The following is a 23,727-nucleotide window of genomic DNA, read 5'->3' on the forward strand; positions in this document are numbered from 1 at the left end:
GGGCTTAAGCATATTTGTGATGTCTTATATTAATTCTTTCAGGTTCAACAAAACTTTTTGCCGCAGGCATATATTAATCCATTTAAACGAATAAAACGTTAAACTACCTAAAAATTGATAATATTTTTGTAGAACTGGTAATCAGACAGTATTGCAACTAAAATAATTAGGTAGATGATATGTTATCACCAGGATCATGGGTAGGACAATGTCTTGACTGTCCCATTTAGGAAAATTTGTGTGTAGGACACGTCCTACTTGTCCTACCCACTCTAGCCACTGATTGAATACATATTTAGTTCAGATTCAACGGTAAGTATACTTCTTCTTCTTCTTCTTATTGGCATTACATCCCCACACTGGGGACAGAGCCGCCTCGCAGCTTAGTGTTCATTAAGCACTTCCACAGTTATTAACTGCGAGGTTTCTAAGCCAAGTTACCATTTTTGCATTCGTATATCATGAGGCTAACACGATGATACTTTTATGCCCAGGGAAGTCGAGACAATTTCCAATCCGAAAATTGCCTAGACCGGCACCGGGAATCGAACCCAGCCACCCTCAGCATGGTCTTGTATACTTATAGGGCCTTATTACTGATTCCATTTTACAGTGAAAAGAAAATGAAGTGAGCAGAACCTTATAACGGATTCCACACAAGAGCCACAAAGTGAGAAGGTTGCTTTCAGGTGGAACACAGGGTTATTATTTGAAATAATCCAAAATAATAATAAATGACATTGTGAAAACTTTCCGTAGTTGTCTCACGAGCAACTCGACTGAAATTTATTGATTGTTAGATTTGAACAAAGTATTGAGTTTCCCCTTACAAATTGGTCTTCAACTTAATCTATGGCAACGTTTGTGTAATTTCTATCGAGCAATCTTAGGAATGCACTACAATTAAAAATACAATATAGTTATGCATGTTAATTTCAAATAACTCGGTATTAAACTCACGGTTTTCCGTACAACATTAACTCTACAGATTATCTCACACAGAGTATCTTCAGCAGTTCCTATCTATTTAACAGGCAAATATAGGTTAGGCCATTGAACACAAGATAATATGAGCATTTTACCAATTTGCGTACTTTTGGCATTAGCATACATCGAATTCACTAGTCAAGAATTATAGTTCACTTGGCCTGTGAATAGGAAAGTAGGAGAAAAAAGTAATATTTAACTAAGCAAAACTTATAATAATTCCACCATGCATTCACCACTTTTGTTCATGTGTATAGATAGAGATTGTTTTGACATATCAGCTTATTCTGCATATACAAGCACAGTGCTCTTCAATTCAAAAGGGACTATCGCATGATCGACACAACATGTACATGGTGGCAGGTAGAGATAGGGGAAGACCTAGTGGTGTTGGTGCAGAGGTAGTGCTTGATGGGGATGTGTTTGAAGTTGTTGAAGAATTTGTTTATCTTGGAACGCTTGTGACATGTGACAATGACGATTCCCGTGACGTGAAAAGAGGTATTGCTGCTGTGAATAGGGCATATAATGGATTACGTAACCAGCTTAGGTCCCGCAACATGCAGACGGAAACGAAATTTGCTCTATACAAAACTCTGATTCTACCAGTGGCCTTTTATGGACATGAAGCATGGATATTAACAGAGGCGGACCGGAGAGCTTTCGGGGTTTTCGAGCGAAAAGTGCTACGTATAATATTCGGAGGGAAACTAGAAAATGGTGTGTGGTGCAGACGCATGAATCATGAGCTGTATCAAGTATACAAAGAAGAAAATATTGTGAATCGTATAAAATACGGCAGACTTCAGTTGACTGGTCACTTAGTACGAATGTCGGAAGAAAGAATAGCGAAAACAATATTCAACAGAGAACCAGATAGGGGACTTCGTGGAAGGCCACGAACACGCTGGCTGCAAGGGGTGGAATCGGACCTGGGGACCCTAAACGTTCGGGGAAACCGACGATTATGAAGCTCTACAATACGCCAGGCATAGGTGTATCGACGCTGTAGCCAACCAGGTATCCAGGTAGGTTATAAGTGTCTGTCAAAGCTCTTATGAAACTTTGCCTCGAGAAAAAACGCTTCATATTTATGAAATTCAGAAATCTATCTTTCTTTTTCCATATCTTTTATATAATAAAAATGAAATGGTCTGTGTTCGTATCCGCATAACTCGAAAACGGCTGGACGGATTTTCTTCATTCCTTCAGCAGTTACATTTGTTATAGTTTCCGACGGTTTTTTATGATATTTCCCAATGTGAAAATCATAAGCAAAGTAGAGTAAATCGTAAAAAAAACTAAAACAAAGATTCGTATGAGAATTTCGCATATACGCACAGTTGAAAGTATGCTCTTTTGGGCAGAAATACGCTCTTTTGCGGGAGAATGGAACTACCCACAAAAGGAGTAAAATTGGATGCATAAAAAGGATGAATTTTAATTTTAATAATTGTGCATAATATTTATTCTTTTTTTGTGTGTAGTCCCATTCTCCCACGAAAGAGCGTACTTTGAAGTCATAATTGAATGCTTTATAGTCAAAAGAGCATACTTCAAAGTATTTTGTGTGTAAACTTTTTTAGCAGTGTAGGCAGTTCACAACACGCATTTACGCCTCCTATGCAGGACAACGTGTGCCGGGTAAACTAGTTACGATTTTGTCAATTTTTATACTTTACCCCAAAATTCATCCGGGGAAGATAAAACCAGAATATTACCGTATCGCCTACCACAACGGAATATAACGATGAACGGTTGGTGCTTATGCGAGTTGTGAAAGTAAAATTATATTGCATCATTCTTTGTAACACAGGGTTTATATAAGAATATGGTCATGTATACTAGGTTCATAACAACTAAACAAAAAATAAACTAGAATTATATTAGATTACAGAATAAAACCTAGCTGAAAACAAACCAATTTTTCTAGTCACTTTTAAAACGTATTCTAGACCATTCTTGAAGGTTCTCTCAACTGAGGAACACTCTCATCTAAAACGGTATTAGCATTATTTTGATTAGGTCCATTCTCAACAATCGGGCTGGTTGCATCATAAGGAATTATCTGTTTTTCAGGATCTTTAAATCTAACCTGCTTTTTAGGCTTCGTAGGCTTCACTTCAACAATCTGATCTACCTCCGGCGCAGCTTGCGTAAGATCATTTCCAAATTCCTCACCCGCGTCATGAACGTATTCTAGATATGGTTCCTCATAAAAGTCATAAACATCTTCAAAATCGCACAATAAGGGGTCGTCATAGGAGTGATTGGCTTCCCGCATGGAGTCTTTATCCATTAGCAAACAGTGATCAACGGTGAAGGGTGAGGCGAAAATATGCTGGAGAAACTCGCAGTCGTCTTGCAGCGATTGCATAAAGTATCGTTGGAAATTAAAACCAGATGAGTAATCGTCCGCTATTTCCAGCAGTGTGGGGTAGATTCCATTCTCTAAGTCGTCGAACCTGATCGAAAGAATATACAGGATTACAAAAACCTATTGTGTGAGGCTAATATTGAAGCCGGTGCATCACTTACCGTGGGAAAATCTCCGAATATGATTTCGTGCGCTCGCGGAAATTTTCTGTCTGGAAAAAAGATCAGTTAGACTTTTCAACTTTTTGAAAAAGTTTATAATTTTTTTCGGCTTAGACGTTCAGTTTACATTTCTCCATCGAGAAAACTGGGGTGGCATTGCGCACCTCGACTCGCAACGAGCAAACCATGCAAACTATTATACGAAAGAGCTGTCGAATGGAGATGCGCAATGTGGCCCCTGATTTTTTACACATCCTGAGATACTCTTTTAAATGTTGCAATTGCAATAAAAAATGTATTGATTTATGAGATTCATTACTTATTTTTAGTACCGTGACCGTCCCTATTGAATCATCTACTTTGAGTGTAGTGTGCTTACAGCGGCACACTACGAGTTAACTTTGGGAAATCAGCATGGCGAAAGACATCTAATGCACCTCGGAGGTGAACTAGCCTTGGGCTAAAAACCTCTTCAATAAAGATTTTAATAATAATAACATCTAATGCAACGTACACACCAGTCAAGCAGTTTGACGAACATTGACACCGCCTCCAAGAAAACGAGTCCAACTTAGGTGCTCACCCTTTACGCACCACGTGAGACTAACTTGGATGCTCACCCTGCCACCTGATTCACGCTCTAGCACACCAATTTGAGCCTCTAGCACACCCTGCCACACCTCCTGACACACGCTCTGACATACCGTGTGGGACTTACTTAGGTTCTCACTTCTGACATGTCATGCGCGGCTGACTTGGGTGGTCGACAAGGACTTCACTTTCTCTGGTCGACGCCCTTCGGGCTCCTCTGCACCCCGATCTTCTCCGTCCAGACGACTTCTACTTCTTCATTGGCATTACATCCCCACACTGGGACATTGCCGCCCCGCAGCTTAGTGTTCATCATTAAGCACTTCCACAGTTATTAACTGCGAGGTTTCTCAGCCAATGTACCATTTTTGCAGTTGTATACCATGAGGCTAACACGATGATACTTTTATGCCCGGCACCGGAATCGAACCCAGTCACTCTCAGCATGGTCTTGCTTTGTAGCCGCGCATCTTACCGCACGGCTAAGGAGGGCCCCTATCTAAGACGACGTTTGGCCTTTATGGTTACACGTCGTTTGGCTTTGCTCTGAGCGCCGGATTGCTGCCAGAGACGTTTCGGGTTAGGCGCAGTATTTTCTTCATTGGCTGTCAGGGCAAAATCAATCGACTCTTGGGCCATGTTCGCTCCTCCAAGGAAGGAGAAGGGATGGGTTTGGACACCTTTGTCGGCCTTCTCTCTTCCCACCACCCGCCTGATAAACCCATGCTGTTCTTGTCTTGCGACTCGAACAGCCTGGCGGAATATCCGTAGGTTCTGTTTCAGTTCCTTACTGATGTTTTGCCTTGCGTTCGCGAGCTCGATGATATCATCAAGCTGCTCGGCGACAACCCGCATCCCGGGTAGTGGACCGCCGACTGCTGGGGAGACTCCGGTGCTGCTAGTTGCAGCCTCCGTCACTCCGCTCTCCGCCTATCTGGGAGGAGACCTCACCAAACCACCTTTGGAAAAGGGGTTTACCACCTCCATGCCTAACTTCTACAGTCAACTCAATGCCGTCGTAGATAGAATTCCGAAGGGTGATATCAAGATCTGTTTGGGCGACTTCAATGCGAAGATCGGATCCGACAACTCGAACCATGAGCGCATTATGGGACGCCATGGTCTCGGAGAAATGAGCGAAAACGGAGAGCTGTTCGCAGAATTTTGGGGTAATAACGACATGGTGATCGGGGGATCGCTCTTCCCTCATCGACCGGTTCACAAGGTCACGTGGGTCTCCCGTGACGGCTTTACAGAAAATCAAATCGACCACATCTGCATCAGCCGAAAATGGAAACGGAGCCTTCTTGATGTACGGAATAAACGTAGTGCTGATATCGCGTCTGATCATCACCTCCTCATCGGCGAAATACGCCTGCGCATTGCGCGGATTCGTCGGCAGGAGGAAAAAAATTGGACGACGATTCAACACACGCCGACTGGAAGATGCCACGGTGAAACGGTCCTTCGTTGAAGAACTGGAGACGCGTGCTGCAGATATTCCAGAAGGTGGCAGCGTGGAAGACCAATGGGCCGCTTTAAAGAATGCCTTCATCACCACCAGCGAGAACAATCTGGGCGAACTACGCACCCAGAGAAAACAATGGATCACCGATGAGACCTGGAGGAAGATAGAGGAGCGAAGAGAAGCCAAAGCCGCGATAGAGCGATCAAAAACCAGAGGAATCAAAGTCTTAGCCCGTCAACGATACTCGGCTCTTGAGAAGGAAGTAAAACGCTCATGTCGACGGGACAAGCGAGCGTGGGCAGACTCTCTGTCCGACGAAGGAGAGAGAGCCGCCGCAACCGGGGACATTCGCCTCCTCTACGATATCTCACGACGCTTAAGCGGGGCGAAGATGAATGCAACGATGCCTGTGAAAGACGCGAATGATCAGTTATTGACCGACCCAACTGACCAGCTGAAACGCTGGTTCGAGCACTTCGAACAACTTTTTCAAGTGCCAGCCAGGCCATCACCACCTCGGCATGATCTGCCTAGGATCCGACGTATAACACGCGTCAATACCGGAGCTCCATCACTGCTAGAGATTCAAACAGCCATCCGAAGCATGAAATCGAATAGAGCCCCAGGGGTCGACCGCATATCAGCCGAGATGCTCAAAGCTGATCCCATGACATCCGCTCAACTACTGCATCGTTTATTTCGTAATATCTGGGACACCGCAACTTTCCCGGTCGACTGGATGCAAGGTATCTTAGTGAAGGTGCCCAAAAATGGTGACCTGACTGTATGCGATAACTGGCGAGGCATTATGTTGCTGTGCACCGTTCTTAAAGTTCTGTGAAAAATTATCCTAGCCCGGATTCAGGAGAAGATCGATGCGACTCTCCGGCGGCAGCAAGCCGGATTCCGTGCCGGAAGATCCTGTGTGGACCATATTGTCACGCTCCGCATCATTCTGGAGCAGGTCAACGAATTCCAAGAGTCCCTTTATTTGGTATTCATTGACTACGAAAAAGCTTTCGACCGTCTCAATCACGAGAATATGTGGGGCGCCCTGAGACGCAAGGGAGTTCCTGAGAAAATCATCGGCCTCATCGAGGCACAGTACGAGGCCTTCTCGTGTAGAGTGCTGCACAATGGGGTCTTGTCCGACCCTATCCGGGTCGTAGCTGGTGTGAGGCAAGGATGTATTCTATCACCGTTACTGTTCCTCATCGTAATCGACGAGATTCTGGTAGATGCGATTGACCGTGAACCAAACCGCGGGCTGTTATGGCAGCCTATAACCATGGAGCACCTAAATGACTTCGAATTGGCGGATGATGTTGCACTCCTCGCGCAACGGCGCTCTGATATGCAGAGTAAGCTCAACGACCTTGCCGAGCGCTCCTCTTCGGCAGGTTTAGTCATCAACGTCAACAAAACCAAATCGTTGGATGTAAACACGGTGACTCCTTCCAGTTTCACAGTAGCCGGGTAACCAGTGGAGAATGTTGAAAGCTTCCAATATCTTGGTAGCGAAATGACGTCAGAATTTTCAACTCTAACGTGAAATCTGTGCTGTTATACGCTAGCGAAACATGGTGTGTATCAGATAGCAACAGAAATTCGGAATCGGAAGTGGGGCTGGGTCGGCCACACTCTACGTAGGGGCGGAAACGAAATCTGTAAACAAGCATTAGACTGGAACCCAGCGGGACATCGCAGCAGAGGCAGACCCAGAGGCTCATGGCGGCGAAGCCTCAATAAAGAAATAAAAGAAGTCGACCGAAATCTAACCTGGCAACAGGTTAAAGCGATAGCCGGGCAACGCTCAGGATGGAGATCTTTCAAGTCGGCCCTTTGCACCACCGGAGGTGTACAGGATCCATAAGTAAGTAAGTAAATGCCTAACGCATCGCCAAAAGAATTATTTTTAGCTTCACTCATTGTAATTGGGTCCCCCTTGAGGCTGCCGTCGAATCCTACTGAAGTAGTCGTCGTTAATGATCCCATGGTTATCTTTGCATGCCTTACGGCATACAGGGAGACCATGCAAGGGTTGACACTTACATGTTCATAGCCAGATCAGCGCATGTCAGAAAAGGGCATCTGAGCCTCCCACTCAGACGGCAAAGCTTGGTGGCAGGATTGGACAGCGTGCTAAAAAGCTCACCACGGTTTTAGGGGACGAAAGACAGCTCAGTCGGGCTAATGGCTCGCCGTTTCGAGTCATTGTCACCCGGTTCAACTAAGAGTAGAATGTCAGACTGCCAGCCCTCGCTTTCACAATATTATGATACCAAGACAAGGTCCGTTAACACGCGACCAGACCAGAATGCCATGATAAGGATCTCATTGGTATTGATCCTGATGTGCCAATTTGCACTTGGCTTATCAGGGCCAATAATGTTAATGATATTTTTTGTAATTGATTGACATTCGTCACTGGTTCCCCGAGCAAAGCCTGACATCATAATGAGAGCAAAAAGAATACATATTTTGATATCGATATCAATAACGAACAGTGGGCAGCAGGAACTATGTCCAAGGGCTTGACGATCCGTCCCCAGGCCATCTGCGAGTTGTGGCGCCTGCCTAGGATGTGGTGGGGTTTGACAGTGGGCCCTATTAAACCTCTATAGAAAGCTGCATGAATCCGCAAGTAGGCTCCGCCAAAGCGACCGTGTGCCGCTCAAAGCACACAAGCCCTAGTCCTGGTGTTAGGTGGGACGCTAAACAGCCCTGACACGACGGCCTTCCGACGAGGCAGGAGTTTTGCGCAGGCCCAATAAGCCGCCTTTAAAAACAACCATTAAAAACGACATAGAAGATAATACGACTCGATACAATTGGCAACGAACTAGGCGACAATTAAATGACCACGATTAGAAGCTTGGAACTAGGAAGTCGCTAGGCTTCTCAGGTTGCGACAGGATAATCTACGATGAATTACATCCCCGCAACTTCGACGTCGTAGCGCTGCAGGAAATCTGCTGGACAGGACAGAAAGTGTGGAAAAGCGGGCATCGAGCGGCTATCTTCTACCAAAGCTGTGGCACCACCAACGAGCTGGGAACCGGCTTCATAGTGCTAGGAAAGATGCGCCAACGCGTGATTGGGTGGCATCCAATCAACGCAAGTATGTGCAAGCTTAGGATAAAAGGCCGTTTCTTCAACTATAACATCATCAAAGTGCACTGCCCACACGAAGGGAGATCCGACGACGAGAAAGAAGTGTTCTATGCGCAGCTGGAGCAGACATAAGATGGATGCCCACTGCGGGACGTCAAAATCGTCATCGGTGACATGAACGCTCAGGTAGGAAGGGAGGAATTGTATAGACCGGTCATCGGACCGGATAGTCTGCATACCGTATCGAACGACAACGGCCAACGATGTATAAACTTTGCAGCCTCCCGCGGAATGGTAGTCCGAAGCACTTTCTTACCCCGCAAGAATATCCACAAGGCCACATGGAAATCACCTAATCAAGTAACGGAAAACCAAATCGACCACGTTCTAATCGACGGTAAATTCTTCCCCGACATCACTACCTATTTGCAGTATGTCTACGCTCAAAACTCTCAACAGTGTACAACACGCGTCGGAGTCGTCCGCCACGGCTAAACATTGGGCGGCTACAAGACGGTAGTCTAGCCCAAGACTACGCACAGTAGCTGGAAGTGGCACTCCCAACGGAAAAGCAGCTAAGTGCAGCGTCTCTTGTAGATGGCTGGAGAGATATTCGATCCGCCATTGGAAGCACCGCAACCGCTGCACTAGGCACGGTGCCCCCGGATCAGAGAAACGACTGGTATGACGGCGAATGTGAGCAGTTAGTTGAGGAGAAGAATGCAGCATGGGCGAGATTGCTGCAACACCGCACGAGGGCGAACGAGGCACGATACAAACGGGCACGGAACAAAACTCAATTTTCCCGAAGAAAAAGCGCCAGCACGAATATCGAGATCGTGGAGAGACAGAGCAACTGCACCGCGCTAATAACGCACAAAAGTTCTATGAGAAGCAGAACCGTTCATGTAAGGTCCACGTGCCACAGCCTGATATGTATAAGGACATGAACGGAACCTTCTTACAAACGAGTATGCCGCCGACTAACACCAATTGCAAGAGAGTTCGTGGGGCAGTACCAGGCGGGTTTTATGGACGAACGCTCCACCACGGACCAGATGTTCGCCATTCGCCAAGTACTGCAGAAATGCCGCGATAACAACGTGCCCACACATAATCTGTTCATCGATTTCAAAGCCGCATATGCTACAATCGATCGGGACCAGCTATGGCAGCTAAGCACGAAAACGGTTTTCCAGATATACTGATACGGCGACGATGGATCGGGTGATGTGTGTAGTTCGAGTGTCAGGAGCATTTTCGAGTCCCTTTGAAATGCGCAGAGGGTTACGGCAAGGTGATGGTCTTCCGTGTCTGTTATTCAACATCGCTTTGGAGGGACAATACGAAGGGCAGGGATTGACACGAGTGGTACGATTTTCACGAAGTCCGTCCAGTTATTTGGTTTCGCCGACGACATTGATATTATGGCACGTAACTTTGAGAAGATGGAGGAAGCCTACATCAGACTGAAAAGCGAAGCTAAACGGACTAGTCATCAACACGTCGAAGACGAAATACATGATAGGAAGAGGCTCAATAGAGGATAATGTAAGCCACCCACCATGAGTTTGTATCGGTGACGCAATCAAGGTGGTTGAAGAATTCGTGTACTTGGGCTCATTGGTGAGCTCCGAAAACGATACCAGCAGAGAAATTCGGAGACGCATAGTGTATGTACTATGGACTCCGCAAGACGCTCCGATCGAATACAGTTCGCCGCCGTACCTAACTGACTATCTGCAAAACCCTTATAAGACCGGTAGTTCTCTACGGACACGAGACCTGGATAATGCTCATGGAGGAACGACGCGCACTCGGAGTTTTTGAAAGGAAAGTGTTGCCATCTATGGTGGGGTGCAGATGGCGGACGGCAGATGGCGGAGGCGAATGAATCACTAGTTACATCAGCTGTTGGGAGAACCATCTATCGTTCATACAGTGAAAATCGGACGACTACGGTGGGTCAGGCATGTAGCCAGAATGTCTGACAGTAATCCGGCGAAAATTATTCTCGATAACGATCCGACGGGAACAAGAAGGCGAGGTGCACAGCGGGCAAGGTGGATCGATCAGGTGGAGGACGATTTGCAGACCCTCCGCAGACTGCGTGGTTGGCGAAGTGCAGCCATGGACCGAGCTGAATGGAGAAGACTTTTATGTGCAGCACAGTCTCAGTCTCAGACTTCAATGACTTCGTCTTGCAACTAGGAGACTATAATCAACCGAACTTGGACTGGGTGGCATCGGAAGACGGGTTTATGCATGTCAACCCCAAATCTGTTTTGTCCACCAGTAGCTCCGCATTGGCCGATGGTTTTTCGTTTAATGGCTTGACTCAACTCAATGGAGTTCCTAACAGAAATGGTCGGTTTATGGATCTCGTCCTCGCCAACGATGCAGCTAAATCTACTAGCACCGTTTCCGAAGCCATCAAATCCCTCATCTCCCTGGAAGCTGAACATCCTGCTCTGGACATAGTCGTCAACCTTCCGGGCCTGTTTACCTTCGACGATGCTTCTGACGTTCACCAAATGTACGACTACCGCCGAGCTGATTATGATAGTATTTGTGATGCTATCTCATGTATTGATTGGTCACCCATCGAGCTTGACCTCTGTGTAGATGATGCTGTTAATTATTTCACTCGCCAAATTCGTCGTATAATTGCGGAGCATGTGCCCCTGTGTCGTCCAAAGCCTTAGCCTCCCTGGTCGCACAGTCGTCTGCGTCGGCTAAAGCGAAGTAAGGCAAAAGCATTGCGACAGTACTGCAAGAATCGCACGCTGATTACGAAGTAGGAGTTCAACTGTTCCAGTACTGCATATCGTGTATATAATCGATTCCTTTATCGTCGTTACGTGCTTCGAACGCAAACATCACTCGATAGAAATCCCAAAAGTTTTTGGTCGTTTGTTAACTCCAAACGAAAGGAACTAGGATTGCCTTCGTGCTTGCATCTGGGAGAAGAAACCGCCAGTTCAGAGCTGGAAAAGTGTATCTTGTTCGTTCGACATTTCCTGAGTACCTTCAATGCCACCAGTGCCACCGCCGATCAAATAGCTGTTGCAAATTGGATTTACATGCGATTATAATCGATGAGCAGGCCGTTCTGTCAGCCATCAGAAAATTGAAAAGCTCGTACACTGCCGGCCCGGATGGTATTCCGTCTTCTGTGCTCAAGAATTGTTCGAACTCGCTGGCTACCCACTTAGCCAGTATTTTCACACTGTCGCTCCAGGAGGGAAAGTTTCCTGATGAATGGAAGATGTAGCACATGTTTCTCGTTTACAAAAAAAGGCGACAAAAGGAATGTACAAAAATACCGAGGCATCACATCCTTATGTTCTTGCTCCAAGGTATTCGAGATAATCATGAATGACGTTTTATTCAGTGCCAGTAAAGATGACATTGTTTCTTCTCCTATCGAACTGAGCAATCAGTTCGATTTGATTAATGATGAAATTGAGCAAATCGAATCTACCTCTAGCCCAGGTGATTCGATTCATGCGAAGAAACAAAGGATTCCGTCAATTGTGGTATCTGTTGCCGAGTTTTCTGGCTTTCGGAATGAAATCTAGACCAACATTTGAAAAGGGCGTAACAGCCAAAATTTATTCCTTCTGATTCTTCTTCTACATATAAAGCTATATATGGGGACAAAGAATCAGAAGGAATAAATTTTGGTTGTTACGCCCTTTTCAAATGTTGGTCTAGAAATCTTGAGTAACCTTCAGGGGATCAAGGTTTCATTTCAGATTGCTAGGAAGGGTAACTGCCGCGTTTTGCCGGGATCCTTTGACGATCGCAAACGTCTTCTTCAGTATTTAACTGAGAAGCGCCATAAATTCTTCACATACGACGACAAAACTGAGCGATTGTTCAAAGTCGTCTTGAAAGGTCTCCCCAGTGATGACAAATCACTGGATGAGATTAAAATTGAAATTTCTCAATTACTTGGATTTTCACCAGTCCAAGTAATTAAGATGAAAAAGAAATCCCATTCTGATACTTCCCAGAGGGGCATTTCTCAAGAATTTTATTTAGGGTAATTCGCGAAATGTTGAACGGCTAATTTCTTCGCCTATTGTTGAACGCACGTGCATCTCTTATGGAAGTTCAACAATAGGCGACAAAATTAGCCGTTCAACATTTGGCGGTTTCTCCTAGTTCATTTTAACAAAAGTGAACTAAATAATATGAAAAGTTTGGAAAAGGCCTGTATTATGTCCCATGTCCGTGTTACATGGGAACATTTCCGCAGGCCTGGGGGAAATTTCCAAAACCCCACCCAGTGCCGTAAGTGCCAGAGGTGGGGTCATGGAACCAAACATTGTCACATGGATGCTAAATGCATGATTTGTGGTGGAACCTCTCACGCCAAGGACGCATGTCCTGTGAGAGAAGATTCCAATAAATTTAAGTGCGCAAATTGTGGGGGCAATCATAAATCCAATTTTTTCAATTTTATTTTCCAATGTACCTACGTATGCAAACATCGCTGCTGGTAGACAAAATTTCTCTTCTCAAAATGAGGTTTATACCAATGTCCCAACGGAAAATAACGGTCATGTTTGCGATTCAGGAAGCATGTATGCTTCCGATTTTGATTTTTTAACTGAACAATTGCATCACATAATTGATGCAGTGTTCAAAGCAAATATCATACCTGGAACTGTTCAGGTTGGTATAAAGTACACACAAAAAATTGTTATCGGACTCCGTTTTAATGGATCCAAATAATTGTGTGAAAGTTCTAAATTGGAATGCCCGCTCTCTAAAGGGTAAGGAAGATGAATTATTCAACTTCCTAACAGTTCATAATGTGCATATTGCCATTATAACAGAAACTTATTTAAAACCAGGACTCTCCATTAAAAGAGATCCAAATTATTTTATCTACAGAAATGATCGTCTTGACAGCGCCTGTGGTGGAGTCGCCATTGTCATCAATAGACGTATCAAACATAAATTATTTTCTTCGTTCGAAACCAAAGTTTTTGAAACCTTGGGAGTTTCTGTTGAAACAAATTTTGGACAATTTTCCTTCATTGCAGCCTACTTGCCTTTTCAATGCAATGGGCAGCAAAAGAATTTGTTGAAAGCTGATCTTCAAATTCTGACTCGCAACAAATCAAAATTCTTCGTAATTGGTGACTTCAATGCCAAACACCGTTCATGGAATAATGCTCAAAGCAATTCCAATGGTAAAATTTTATTTGAAGGTTGTTCTGCGGGATATTATACTATTCAATATCCCAATGGACCAACTTGTTTTTCTTCCAGTCGAAATCCTTCTACAATTGATTTAGTTTTAACGGATTCAAGTCAGCTGTGTGGCCAATTAGTAACTCATGCTGACTTTGACTCTGATCACCTTCCTGTGACATTTGAAATCTCACAAGAAGCCATTTATAATCCAATCAGCTCTACTTTTAATTATCATAGAGCTGATTGGGATTTATATAAAACGTATATCGATAGGAATTTTGATGTTGATATTCCTCTCGATACCAAAAGTGATATTGATAATGCTCTCGTATCTTTGACAAATTTAATTGTCGAAGCCAGAGGCATTGCAATTCCTAAATGTGAAATTAAATTCAACTCCATTATTATTGACGACGATCTTCAGCTACTGATCCGTCTTAAAAATGTGAGAAGAAGGCAATACCAAAGAACTCGCGATCCCGCGTTGAAAGTTATTTGGCGAGATTTGCAAAATGAAATTAAAAACCCAACTTAATTCACCGAGTGGTGATACTGCCTTTCTCGCATTTAGCCAAGACACCAACCTTATATGGCGCTTATATAGTTCGATTCCATTTTCTTGATAACTTTCAAACGCAATGGTCGATCGTTATCAAATTCAATAGTGATCAACAAGGCTTTGTCCGCTGTCGAATGCAACTTGTTGCGAGCAAATCGATTAAGAATATATTCATATATACTATATGAAAAATTGGCTAATGTTTTTCGGTTTTCGTGTGCACACGCACACAAACACGGATTGACAGATATTTGTTCAGTTCGACCAGCGGAATCGATTGGTATATAACATAATGGGTCTCGAGGCCTTATATAAAATGTTTGATTTTGGAGTGAAATGATAGCCTTTCGGTACAACTTCGTTGTACGAGAAAGGCAAAGCGTTTCGCTATTCTGAGAAATACCAACTTTGAGAATAATGTCTCGAAGTTGGATCCCAGTTCGAAACCCTTTTGGAAATTAACAAAAATTCTTAAAAAACCTCAAAAGCCAATTCCAGCGCTTCAAGAGGGAAATAAAATTTTATTAACAAATGGCGAAAAGGCTCAAAAACTTGCTCAGCAGTTCGAGAGTGCCCATAATTTTAGTCTAGGTCTCACTAGTCCAATTGAGGATCAGGTTACACGGAGCTTCGAAGACATTCTCAATCAAGAGAATGTTTTTGACCCTTCGTTGGGAACTAATTTAGATGAAGTGAGATCTATTACTAGAAAATTTAAAAATATGAAAGCCCCGGGTGATGATGGTATTTTCTACATACTTATCAAAAAACTTCCTGAGAGCTCTTTATCCTTTTTGGTTAATTTATTTAACAAATATTTTCAATTGGCATACTTCCCAGATAAATGGAAAAACGCCAAAGTTGTTCCTATTTTGAAGCCGGACAAAAATCCAGCTGAGGCTTCTAGTTATCGCCCAATCAGTTTGCTTTCTTCAATAAGCAAACTGTTTGAAAAGATTATTTTAAATAGAATGATGGTTCATATTAATGACAATTCTATTTTTGCTGATGAGCAATTTGGTTTTCGCCATGGGCATTCAACCACCCATCAGTTATTAAGAGTAACGAATTTAATTCGGCTCAACAAATCTGAAGGATATTCGACTGGAGTTGCTCTTCTTGATATAGAGAAAGCATTTGACAGTGTTTGGCATGAAGGTTTGATTGTAAAATTGATTAATTTTAATTTTCCTCTGTACATCATTAAACTGATCCAAAATTATTTATCAGATCGCTCACTGCAAGTAAACTATCAGTATTCTAAATCTGATAGATTACCTGTAAGGGCTGGTGTCCCCCAAGGCAGCATACTGGGGCCCATATTGTATAACATTTTTACTTCTGACTTACCTGATTTACCACCAGGGTGTCAAAAATCTTTGTTTGCAGATGACACAGGTCTCTCAGCCAAAGGGCGAAGCCTTCGTGTCATTTGTAGTAGATTGAAAAAAAGTTTGGATATTTTCTCCACTTACTTGCAAAAATGAAAAATTTCCCTGAATGCTTCCAAAGCTCAGCTTATTATTTTCACACATAAGCCGAGAGCTTCTTATTTGAAACCTTCTAGCAGACATATTGTCACTATGAATGGGGTTCCAATTACTTGGTCTAGCGAAGCTAAATATTTAGGACTTCTGCTAGATCAAATTAACTTTTGAAAATCACATTGAAGGCCTTCAAGCCAAATGTAACAAATATATTAATTGTCTATATCCACTTATAAACAGAAAATCAAAACTTTGTCTTAAGAACAAACTTTTGATTTACAAACAAATTTTTAGACCTGCCATGTTGTATGCTGTGCCAATATGGGCTAGTTGCTGCAATACCAGAAAGAAGGCACTCCAGAGGATTCAAAATAAAATTTTCAAAATGATTCTGAAGTTGCCTCCGTGGTATAGTACCAATGAACTTCATAGAATTTCTAATATTGAGACATTGCAACAAATGTCCAACAAAATAATTTCCAATTTTAGACAAAAATCGTTGCAATCTTCTATTGCAACGATTGACTCCTTGTACCCTTAGTATTAAATAGGTTAAGTTTAGATTAAGTTGAAAACATTGTAATTCCTACATGGTCCAATACAACCAGAGGAAAACTGCCAGAGGCAATTGAAAGGTATTAATAATAACTAAAACTGTAACATAGCAAATAAGGATGATAGTGTTAAGAAAACACGGAACACCTAGTCTAAGATATGGATGCATGTATTAGATAATTAACAAATAAAATTAGCTAAAAAAAAATATATATAAAAAATAGAGTTTGTTTCGCTGTGTGTTCGTGCCATGGACTACGGTGGTCAAGTTGATGCAGTTTATAGGGAGTTAAAAGCAGCGTTCGACCGCGTTAAACCATGGAATATTGCTTGCAAAGTTAGAACAACTTGGAGTTAGTCGTCATCTAGTGTACTGGTTCAAATCATATCTGTCTAACCGTTTGCTTTCTGTGAAAATCGGTTCTTCACAGTCTGAATACTTCTCCAATACTTCTGGTGTACCACAAGGAAGTAATCTGGGGCCTCTCTTGTTCACGCTGTTTATCAACGAACTCTCCCGACTGCTACCTCCTGGTTGTCGTTTGTTTTATGCTGATGATCTTTAAATGTTTATGATTATCAACAGCATCGAGGATTGTGAAGAACTGCAATCGCGTGTGGATAGAATGGCGAACTGGTGCTCTGCTAATCTCCTGGCGCTCAGTATTCAAAAATGTAGTGCTATTTCCTTTTACCGGAAACACAAACCGATAGTTTTTGATTATTGTATCTCTGGTACTACCCTTGAGAGAGTGAATAAGATTAAGGATTTAGGAGTCACACTGGATCAAGACATGACATTCAAGCCGCACTATAACGACATCATCGCAAAAGCTAATAGGCAATTCGGATTCATTTTCAAACCATCTGAAGACTTCCGGGACCCTCATTGCCTAAAATCTCTGTACTGCTCTCTAGTTCGTTCTATCCTTAAATTTTGTGCTGTAGTTTGGAGCCCTTATCATAGCGTCTGGATCTCATGGCTAGAAATTCGTGCGTTATGCACTTCGGCACCTACCATGGAGGGATCCCGCTCATCTTCCCGCATATGAGGATCGATGTACAGGGGTTAGACAAAAAGGTTGAGATAGACAAAATTTTGTCGAAGTTTAAATCAGCATAACTTTGCGTAGAAAAATCCGATTTTGATGAAGTTGGGACCATCGGACGCGGAAACTCTTCTAGTATACTATCCCCATGCAAAACCTGAGATACGTTCTTGGCCACCGGAGACGTTTCGGGTTTTCCGAGAGTATGTTAAAAATGCATTTTTTCTTCTGCTTGTCATTTTATGTGACGTTTACTGATATCTTGCTTTATGCTTTCCCCAGAAACTAGAACTAATATGCTGACAAATGATGGCTGCAGATCCAAAATCCATTAAGTATACGCAGAGATATGGACAGTTTCGTGAAAACGGTACGGTATTGGCCATACACCCTGAATAAATATCACTTTCGCAGAACATCCGGAACCTGTTACAAATTGGCCAGAGTGTCTAACAGTCCTCAAAATATATCTTTAATAGAGATCCTATATTCATCGTCTTGAGAAAACATGATATTTGACACCCATAAATGCATGGATCCAGATGGTGCCAAAACCGGCTCTTCCGGGAAGGCCCTTGGAACCTGCCATAAGGGTGACAGTGGACACTATCATTTTGGAAATGTTTCTGTTATCATAGTATTGCAAAGCCATGAAGATAGATACTCATATTTGCATTATTCCGATCTGTTATCATTTCATCATGTTCCCGGGACCGTTTTTACGAAAATGGTCATATCTATGCGTAGTTTTGATGGATTCACGATCTACAGCCACCATTGGTCGGCATATTAGTTCTAGTTTTTGGACAAAGCATAAAACATGATGAAAGTAAACATCATTTAAAATGACAAGCAGTGGAAAAAATGCATCTTGAACGTTCCCTCGGAAAACCCGGAACATCTACGGTGGCCGAGGACCAGGTTCTACGGTTCACTACAGGTTCTACGACTATCTACCGTGGCCGATCTCAGGTTTTGCATGGAAATAGTATACTAGAAGAGTTTCCGCGTCCGATGGTCTCAATTTTATCAAAATCGGATCATTCTACGCAAAGTTATGCTGACTTGAACTTCGGCAACATTTTGCCTATCTCAACCTTTTTGTCTAACCCTTGTAGACTACTTGGTATTGACACTCTTCAAATGAGAAGGAATAGATCGCAGGTTGCCTTCGTGGCCAAAATCGCGACTGGTGAAATTGACTCTCCGGAACTTCTCATGAGATTAAATATTTATGCTCCGGAACGAACAATGCGTCAACGAGATTTCCTGCACCTTTCTCCACGTAATCGAATGTATGGCATGAATGAACCTTTCCGTGCTGCTGCGGCTGCTTTTAACAGCATTTATAGGCTATTTGATTTCAACTTACCATTGACCACCTGACCAGTTCTGTTTTCTCATTGCTGCCTATTCGACTAAATGCTGATGTCATATTAGAAATTTGGAAACAATACTCGTCGATAGAAAATCCTTCCGCATGCGATGGCATATGAGCAAGTCAAACCACCTTTCTTTTGCCAGTGGAGATATATCAGCTTCCACACTGATATTCTTCCCTCCCCCTTCATACGGGAGCTTGGCAGAAGGAAGGTCCCCAGCCAACAAATTGGTTCACATAACTTACTTTCAGTTGTGTTTAATGCACTCTTATACGATGTAATTTGATTGTACAAAATGCATAGATTCCTTCTATGTGAACAAAAGTGGAGGCCATATACGTACAAATCAGTGTTATGGAATAACAAGATATACGAAGTGTTCCGATTTCAATTTAATCAATATACAATCATGTTGGTTTTCATCAGAGATCGCATATGTTCAGTTTTAAAGTTGCATAATAAGACTGTTACAACTTTAAATCTAGAACAGAAATGCCATGCTTTCGCTCATCTATAGATTCTACTATCTATAGTAGAATCTATAGATGAGCGAAAGCATGGCTGAGTCGATTTTTTTGCCCGTGCACACGCGCATATGACGTCACAGCCCTTAACGTTTCCATTGAAATAGTGACGTCATGCTCGTTTGGAGACATGTTTGACAGTTCGTTTGGAGACAGAGGATTTATCTTCGCTCATCTATATATTCCACTATCTATAGTGTGCACTAATAAGAATCATGAATTAAATTAATGGATTTTTGCCAATAAAAATGTGTGGAATTTTTGCAGTGTGGGATAAAACATCCATTTGATGTTACATCTGAACTAGCTGGGCTCGATTGGCTGTATGGATTCAGAAAACGTCATCCGGAACTGTCTCTGCGATCTCCAGAGGCTACATCAGCAGCACGCGCCCAAGGTTTTAATCAAGTCTCAGTATTTGGGTACTTTGACATGCTGCAGGATGTGATGGAGAAGGATCAGTTTTCGCCCAGTCAAATTTTCAACATCGATGAAACTTCTGTTATGACGGTAAACACAACCTCAGACTTTGTCTTTCTTTTTAATGATTTAATAATGTTTATAGGTTCAAACAAAGCGATCGAAAGTATTGGCATTGAAAGGAAGACGCCAAGTTGGATGTATAACATCCAGTGAGCGTGGCGTTCTTTCCACAGCGTGTATTTGTGTGTCCGCCGCAGGGAACTATTTGCCTCCGATGCTTATTTTTCAACGTGAGAGGCTTACGGATAAGTTGAAACTCGGAGCTCCACCGGATACCTTGTTTTGTTGCAACTCGTCTGGGTGGATGACAATTGATAGCTTCAATTTATGGTTTGATCATTTTCTCAAACATATCCGGCCATCTTCAACTAATCCAGCGCTTATTATCCTGGATGGACATGCCTCCCATACTAAAAACTTAACGTTTCTGGAGAAAGCAAAGAGAAATTGCGTGACAGTTGTTAGCCTCCCTTTTCATTGGAATGCCTCTCGATGTCTCCTTTATGGGGCCATTGAAAACTTATTTCTCACAGGCAACAGAGAGGTTCCTCAAGAGCAATCCAGGAAAAGTTGTTACCCTCAATGAGATAAGTTCTCTCCTCGGAGATGCGTTTGGGAAAGCAGCTACAATGTCCAATGCTATCAGTGGGTTCCAAAAAACGGGAATTCATCCTTTCAACAGATTTATTTTTAAAGATGAATTCGCTCCATCAAAAGTGACCGATGTCTCAACTTTATCTGGACCTTCAGTGAATGATTGTGACTTTGAGCCTCCATTTTTTGGTTTTGACGAAACTGGTCGTGAAATCGAAGAAAACATAATTCCAATGGAGCACAGTGAGGTTCAAGCAACTGGTTGGAATGAGTCGACATTGGAGCAATCGGTTTGCTCGAAGGAGAAAAGCAACACGGAAGGGTTCAATATCAAACCTGCCACGATCCGGCCATTACCAAAGGTAAAGGGAAGACAAATATCAAAACGCCGAAAGGAGAAAGCGTCCAAGTTAACCGATGAAGCATATTGCAGAGCATTGAAGGTATCACAAGCTAACAAGGACATCCTGACGGTTCCATCCACATCCAACAACTAAAGCGAGCTCAAAAAACGCTCTCCAAAGTATCAGGATCGAAGCAAACGAAGCGGCAAACAGGGAAGGAAAATTTGGAAGACTCTATTTGTGCTGTTTGTGGGCTTTGCTTTAGTGCTTCAGTATGCGGCGCAGGATGGACTAAATGCTCCGTATGCATTTCCTGGTTTCATGAATGCTCTGGGACCCAATGCCCGTCATGCGACAACTAATCATATTTTTACAAACAAATAATTTCAAAATCAGGTGTCTGTGATTTGACATGCCGATGAAATGTAATTGAAATAAGTTAAAAATCTAAATCAATAAAGTTGAATTGAATTGATTTAAATAAACTGTCATTATTTTCGCAACGTTTTTGATAAACATAAAAACGAAATTATTCCAAAGCAATTTATTTTATAACACAAAGTGTGCTACGTGGCCGTCTTGCCCCACAGAGGGGGCCATCCTGCCCCACATAGTAGAAGTTGAGCTACAAAACAATCAATTTTCGAATCGATAAATTTGATATTCAATTATTAAATATCAATAGTTATTTATGTTGACACACTAGAGGAGACCTGGAAACGTTGTATTAGACCATAATATAAAATAATCGGAATTTATTTACAGCTCTATATGCACCTTTGCTTAACCCTTTATAAGGCAGACGAATCTAAACAATAAATTAACAAAAACAACAATAGGACACAATGTTGGCATGGTATTAAACTCAAATGTATGTTTGTTATACATTAAACAGTTCAGAAACATTGAAAAATTGGTGGCAATATAGTTGCCACTGCCCGCCAAGCGGTAAAACATTGGTGGCAATATAGTTGCCACTGCCCGCGAAGCGGGACAACATTGGTGGCAATATAGTTGCCACTGCCCGGCAAGCGGGAAAACAGGCAACAACAAAAATATAAAAAGATTTTTAAAAATTTGGTTTTACGTAGAACCAGTCAAATCAAGGTACGTTACATTTTTTGGTGAAGAGTCCTATTCAGAAAACGCATTATAAGTGAAAAAAAAATTTCGCGTTTTTTCTCCCAAGGGGGGACCCTTGGGAAAAAAACACAATTTCGTCAAAAATCCAAAAACCAAATATACAGAAAGGCAAAGCTTTTTTCACGCTAATCACGTAGTAATCTAACACAGGAGATTCAAAATAATTGATATCAACAGGAAAAAATATATCTTTGTCGTTTTTTTAACGAATTATAACTGAAAATCCTTCTTCCACTCGAAACTTACGATCTGTTCGTAAAAAAACTGTTCTCAAATTGACATTTCATTTTTTTTATGGCTCAAATTCATCTGGGGTGTTACTAGGAAGCAAATAAAGTCACTACATGTGAAATAATAAGTAGAGCTCTTGTTAATAAATAGAAAAACATATTTGTTGGTGGCAATATAGTTGCCACTGCCTTATAAAGGGTTAAGGTGGCCATCTTGCCCCACATTCCCCTAATGTCTGTGACATAACCGTGAAATGAACGTTTGATTTGATCATGGCTTCAAGGATGCAAGGATGTTGCAATTGACATGCATGTTCAAGTCTGTCACATAATCAAATTTGGATAATCAATTTTTTATCAAACGTCGGTTTTTTAGTTATGTAGGGGACCAGGGGCATTATGAACACCCGGGGCAGATTGGACATCCCCAATATTCTTGTTAATTCAATCATTTTTCTACTTTCAATGCAGCGAACTCTATAACCCTTTTATAAACAACTAATTTATAGCGTAGAAGCCATTGTTTTATTTTCTTAGCGCATAAATTTGACAAAAAAGTTAAAATGTCTTCCCAATGATTAAAAATTATAAGTTTTACCTCCCATAAAATAAGCTTTACTTTACCATAGAAGATGATTTCTCAATTATTGCTCATCCCATAGCAAAATTATGTTATTTACAGTGCTCTGGCATGCATTTGTGACAAGTTTCCTTGATTTTTACAAAATTTCCAACAGTTTTTAAATATGTTTACGCGTTGGGGCAAACTGAATACTCTGTATGGGGGTAGAACTGACACCTTAAAAAATTAAAACATTACCTCAAACTCATCGAACTAGGCTTTCATATCGTGTTATTTTCGTGTTTTCATGGTGCAGAATTATAAATCGCGATAAAAGTTCCAGTACATGTCATATATACCATAGAAGTCGCTGAAAGTGTAACAAAAAAGGAAGTGTTTTGTACAGATTTGGCAATCTCGTTGGCAAGTTGATCGGTACAACCCATTGCGATGTGCTTCAGTAAAGGTGTGGGCCAAAGTCCTCTAAGTCTGTATTAGTCGAAAAAAAAATGTAAACATTGCCTCCCACAGTGGGTTTTTTTTTCCTAAACAATGGAGGGGAATCTGCTCAACAGACATCCTGGGTTGACCAGGAAGTGTTGGGTTAGGGCCACCTCAATGAGGGAGGCAGGACTGCATCCCCGACCAGCTAAACCGTTTCCATTGCCGCTGCCTATCGTCCCTTCGGTACGACCAGAAAGGAATGCGTCAAAGAGTAGCCAGTGCATAACGCATCCTCGAGGTTAGCTGCGTGTCCTTGCAGCAACGAACATCGTGACGCGCTTTTTTAGAAGAACACCATGGTATCGTGCCAGCGCATTGCCGGCTTTCCAGGTGGCCTTACCACGCCCTATGTCCTCGGAAGGTGGGAAGGGTCGACTTCGCGCCTGCTTCCCTCTGCACGAC

General features: G+C 42.4%; 1 protein-coding gene and 1 pseudogene across 4 annotated transcripts in view; one reads left to right on the forward strand and one right to left on the reverse strand.

Moving 5' to 3' along the window:
• Nucleotides 1–2,758: 2,758 nt before the first annotated feature.
• LOC134211930 (tudor domain-containing protein 5-like) overlaps nt 2,759–23,727 on the reverse strand; it is a 46,564-nt gene continuing 25,595 nt past the window's right edge. For 3 of the 4 annotated variants that reach the window (XM_062689343.1, XM_062689342.1, XM_062689341.1), the window contains 2 exons: nt 3,526–3,575; nt 2,759–3,452 (listed from right to left, as the gene is read on the reverse strand). In XM_062689343.1, coding sequence (XP_062545327.1) covers nt 2,939–3,452; nt 3,526–3,575 — 564 coding nt within the window. In that variant the 3' untranslated portion in view covers nt 2,759–2,938. The remainder of the gene's footprint in view (nt 3,453–3,525; nt 3,576–23,727) is intronic. The other variant, XM_062689344.1, reaches the window with a different exon arrangement.
• Nucleotides 19,759–21,363, forward strand: LOC134216040 (uncharacterized; annotated as a pseudogene).

The sequence above is a fragment of the Armigeres subalbatus genome, chromosome 2 (genome assembly GCF_024139115.2).
Source record: "Armigeres subalbatus isolate Guangzhou_Male chromosome 2, GZ_Asu_2, whole genome shotgun sequence".
NCBI lineage: Eukaryota > Metazoa > Arthropoda > Insecta > Diptera > Culicidae > Armigeres > Armigeres subalbatus.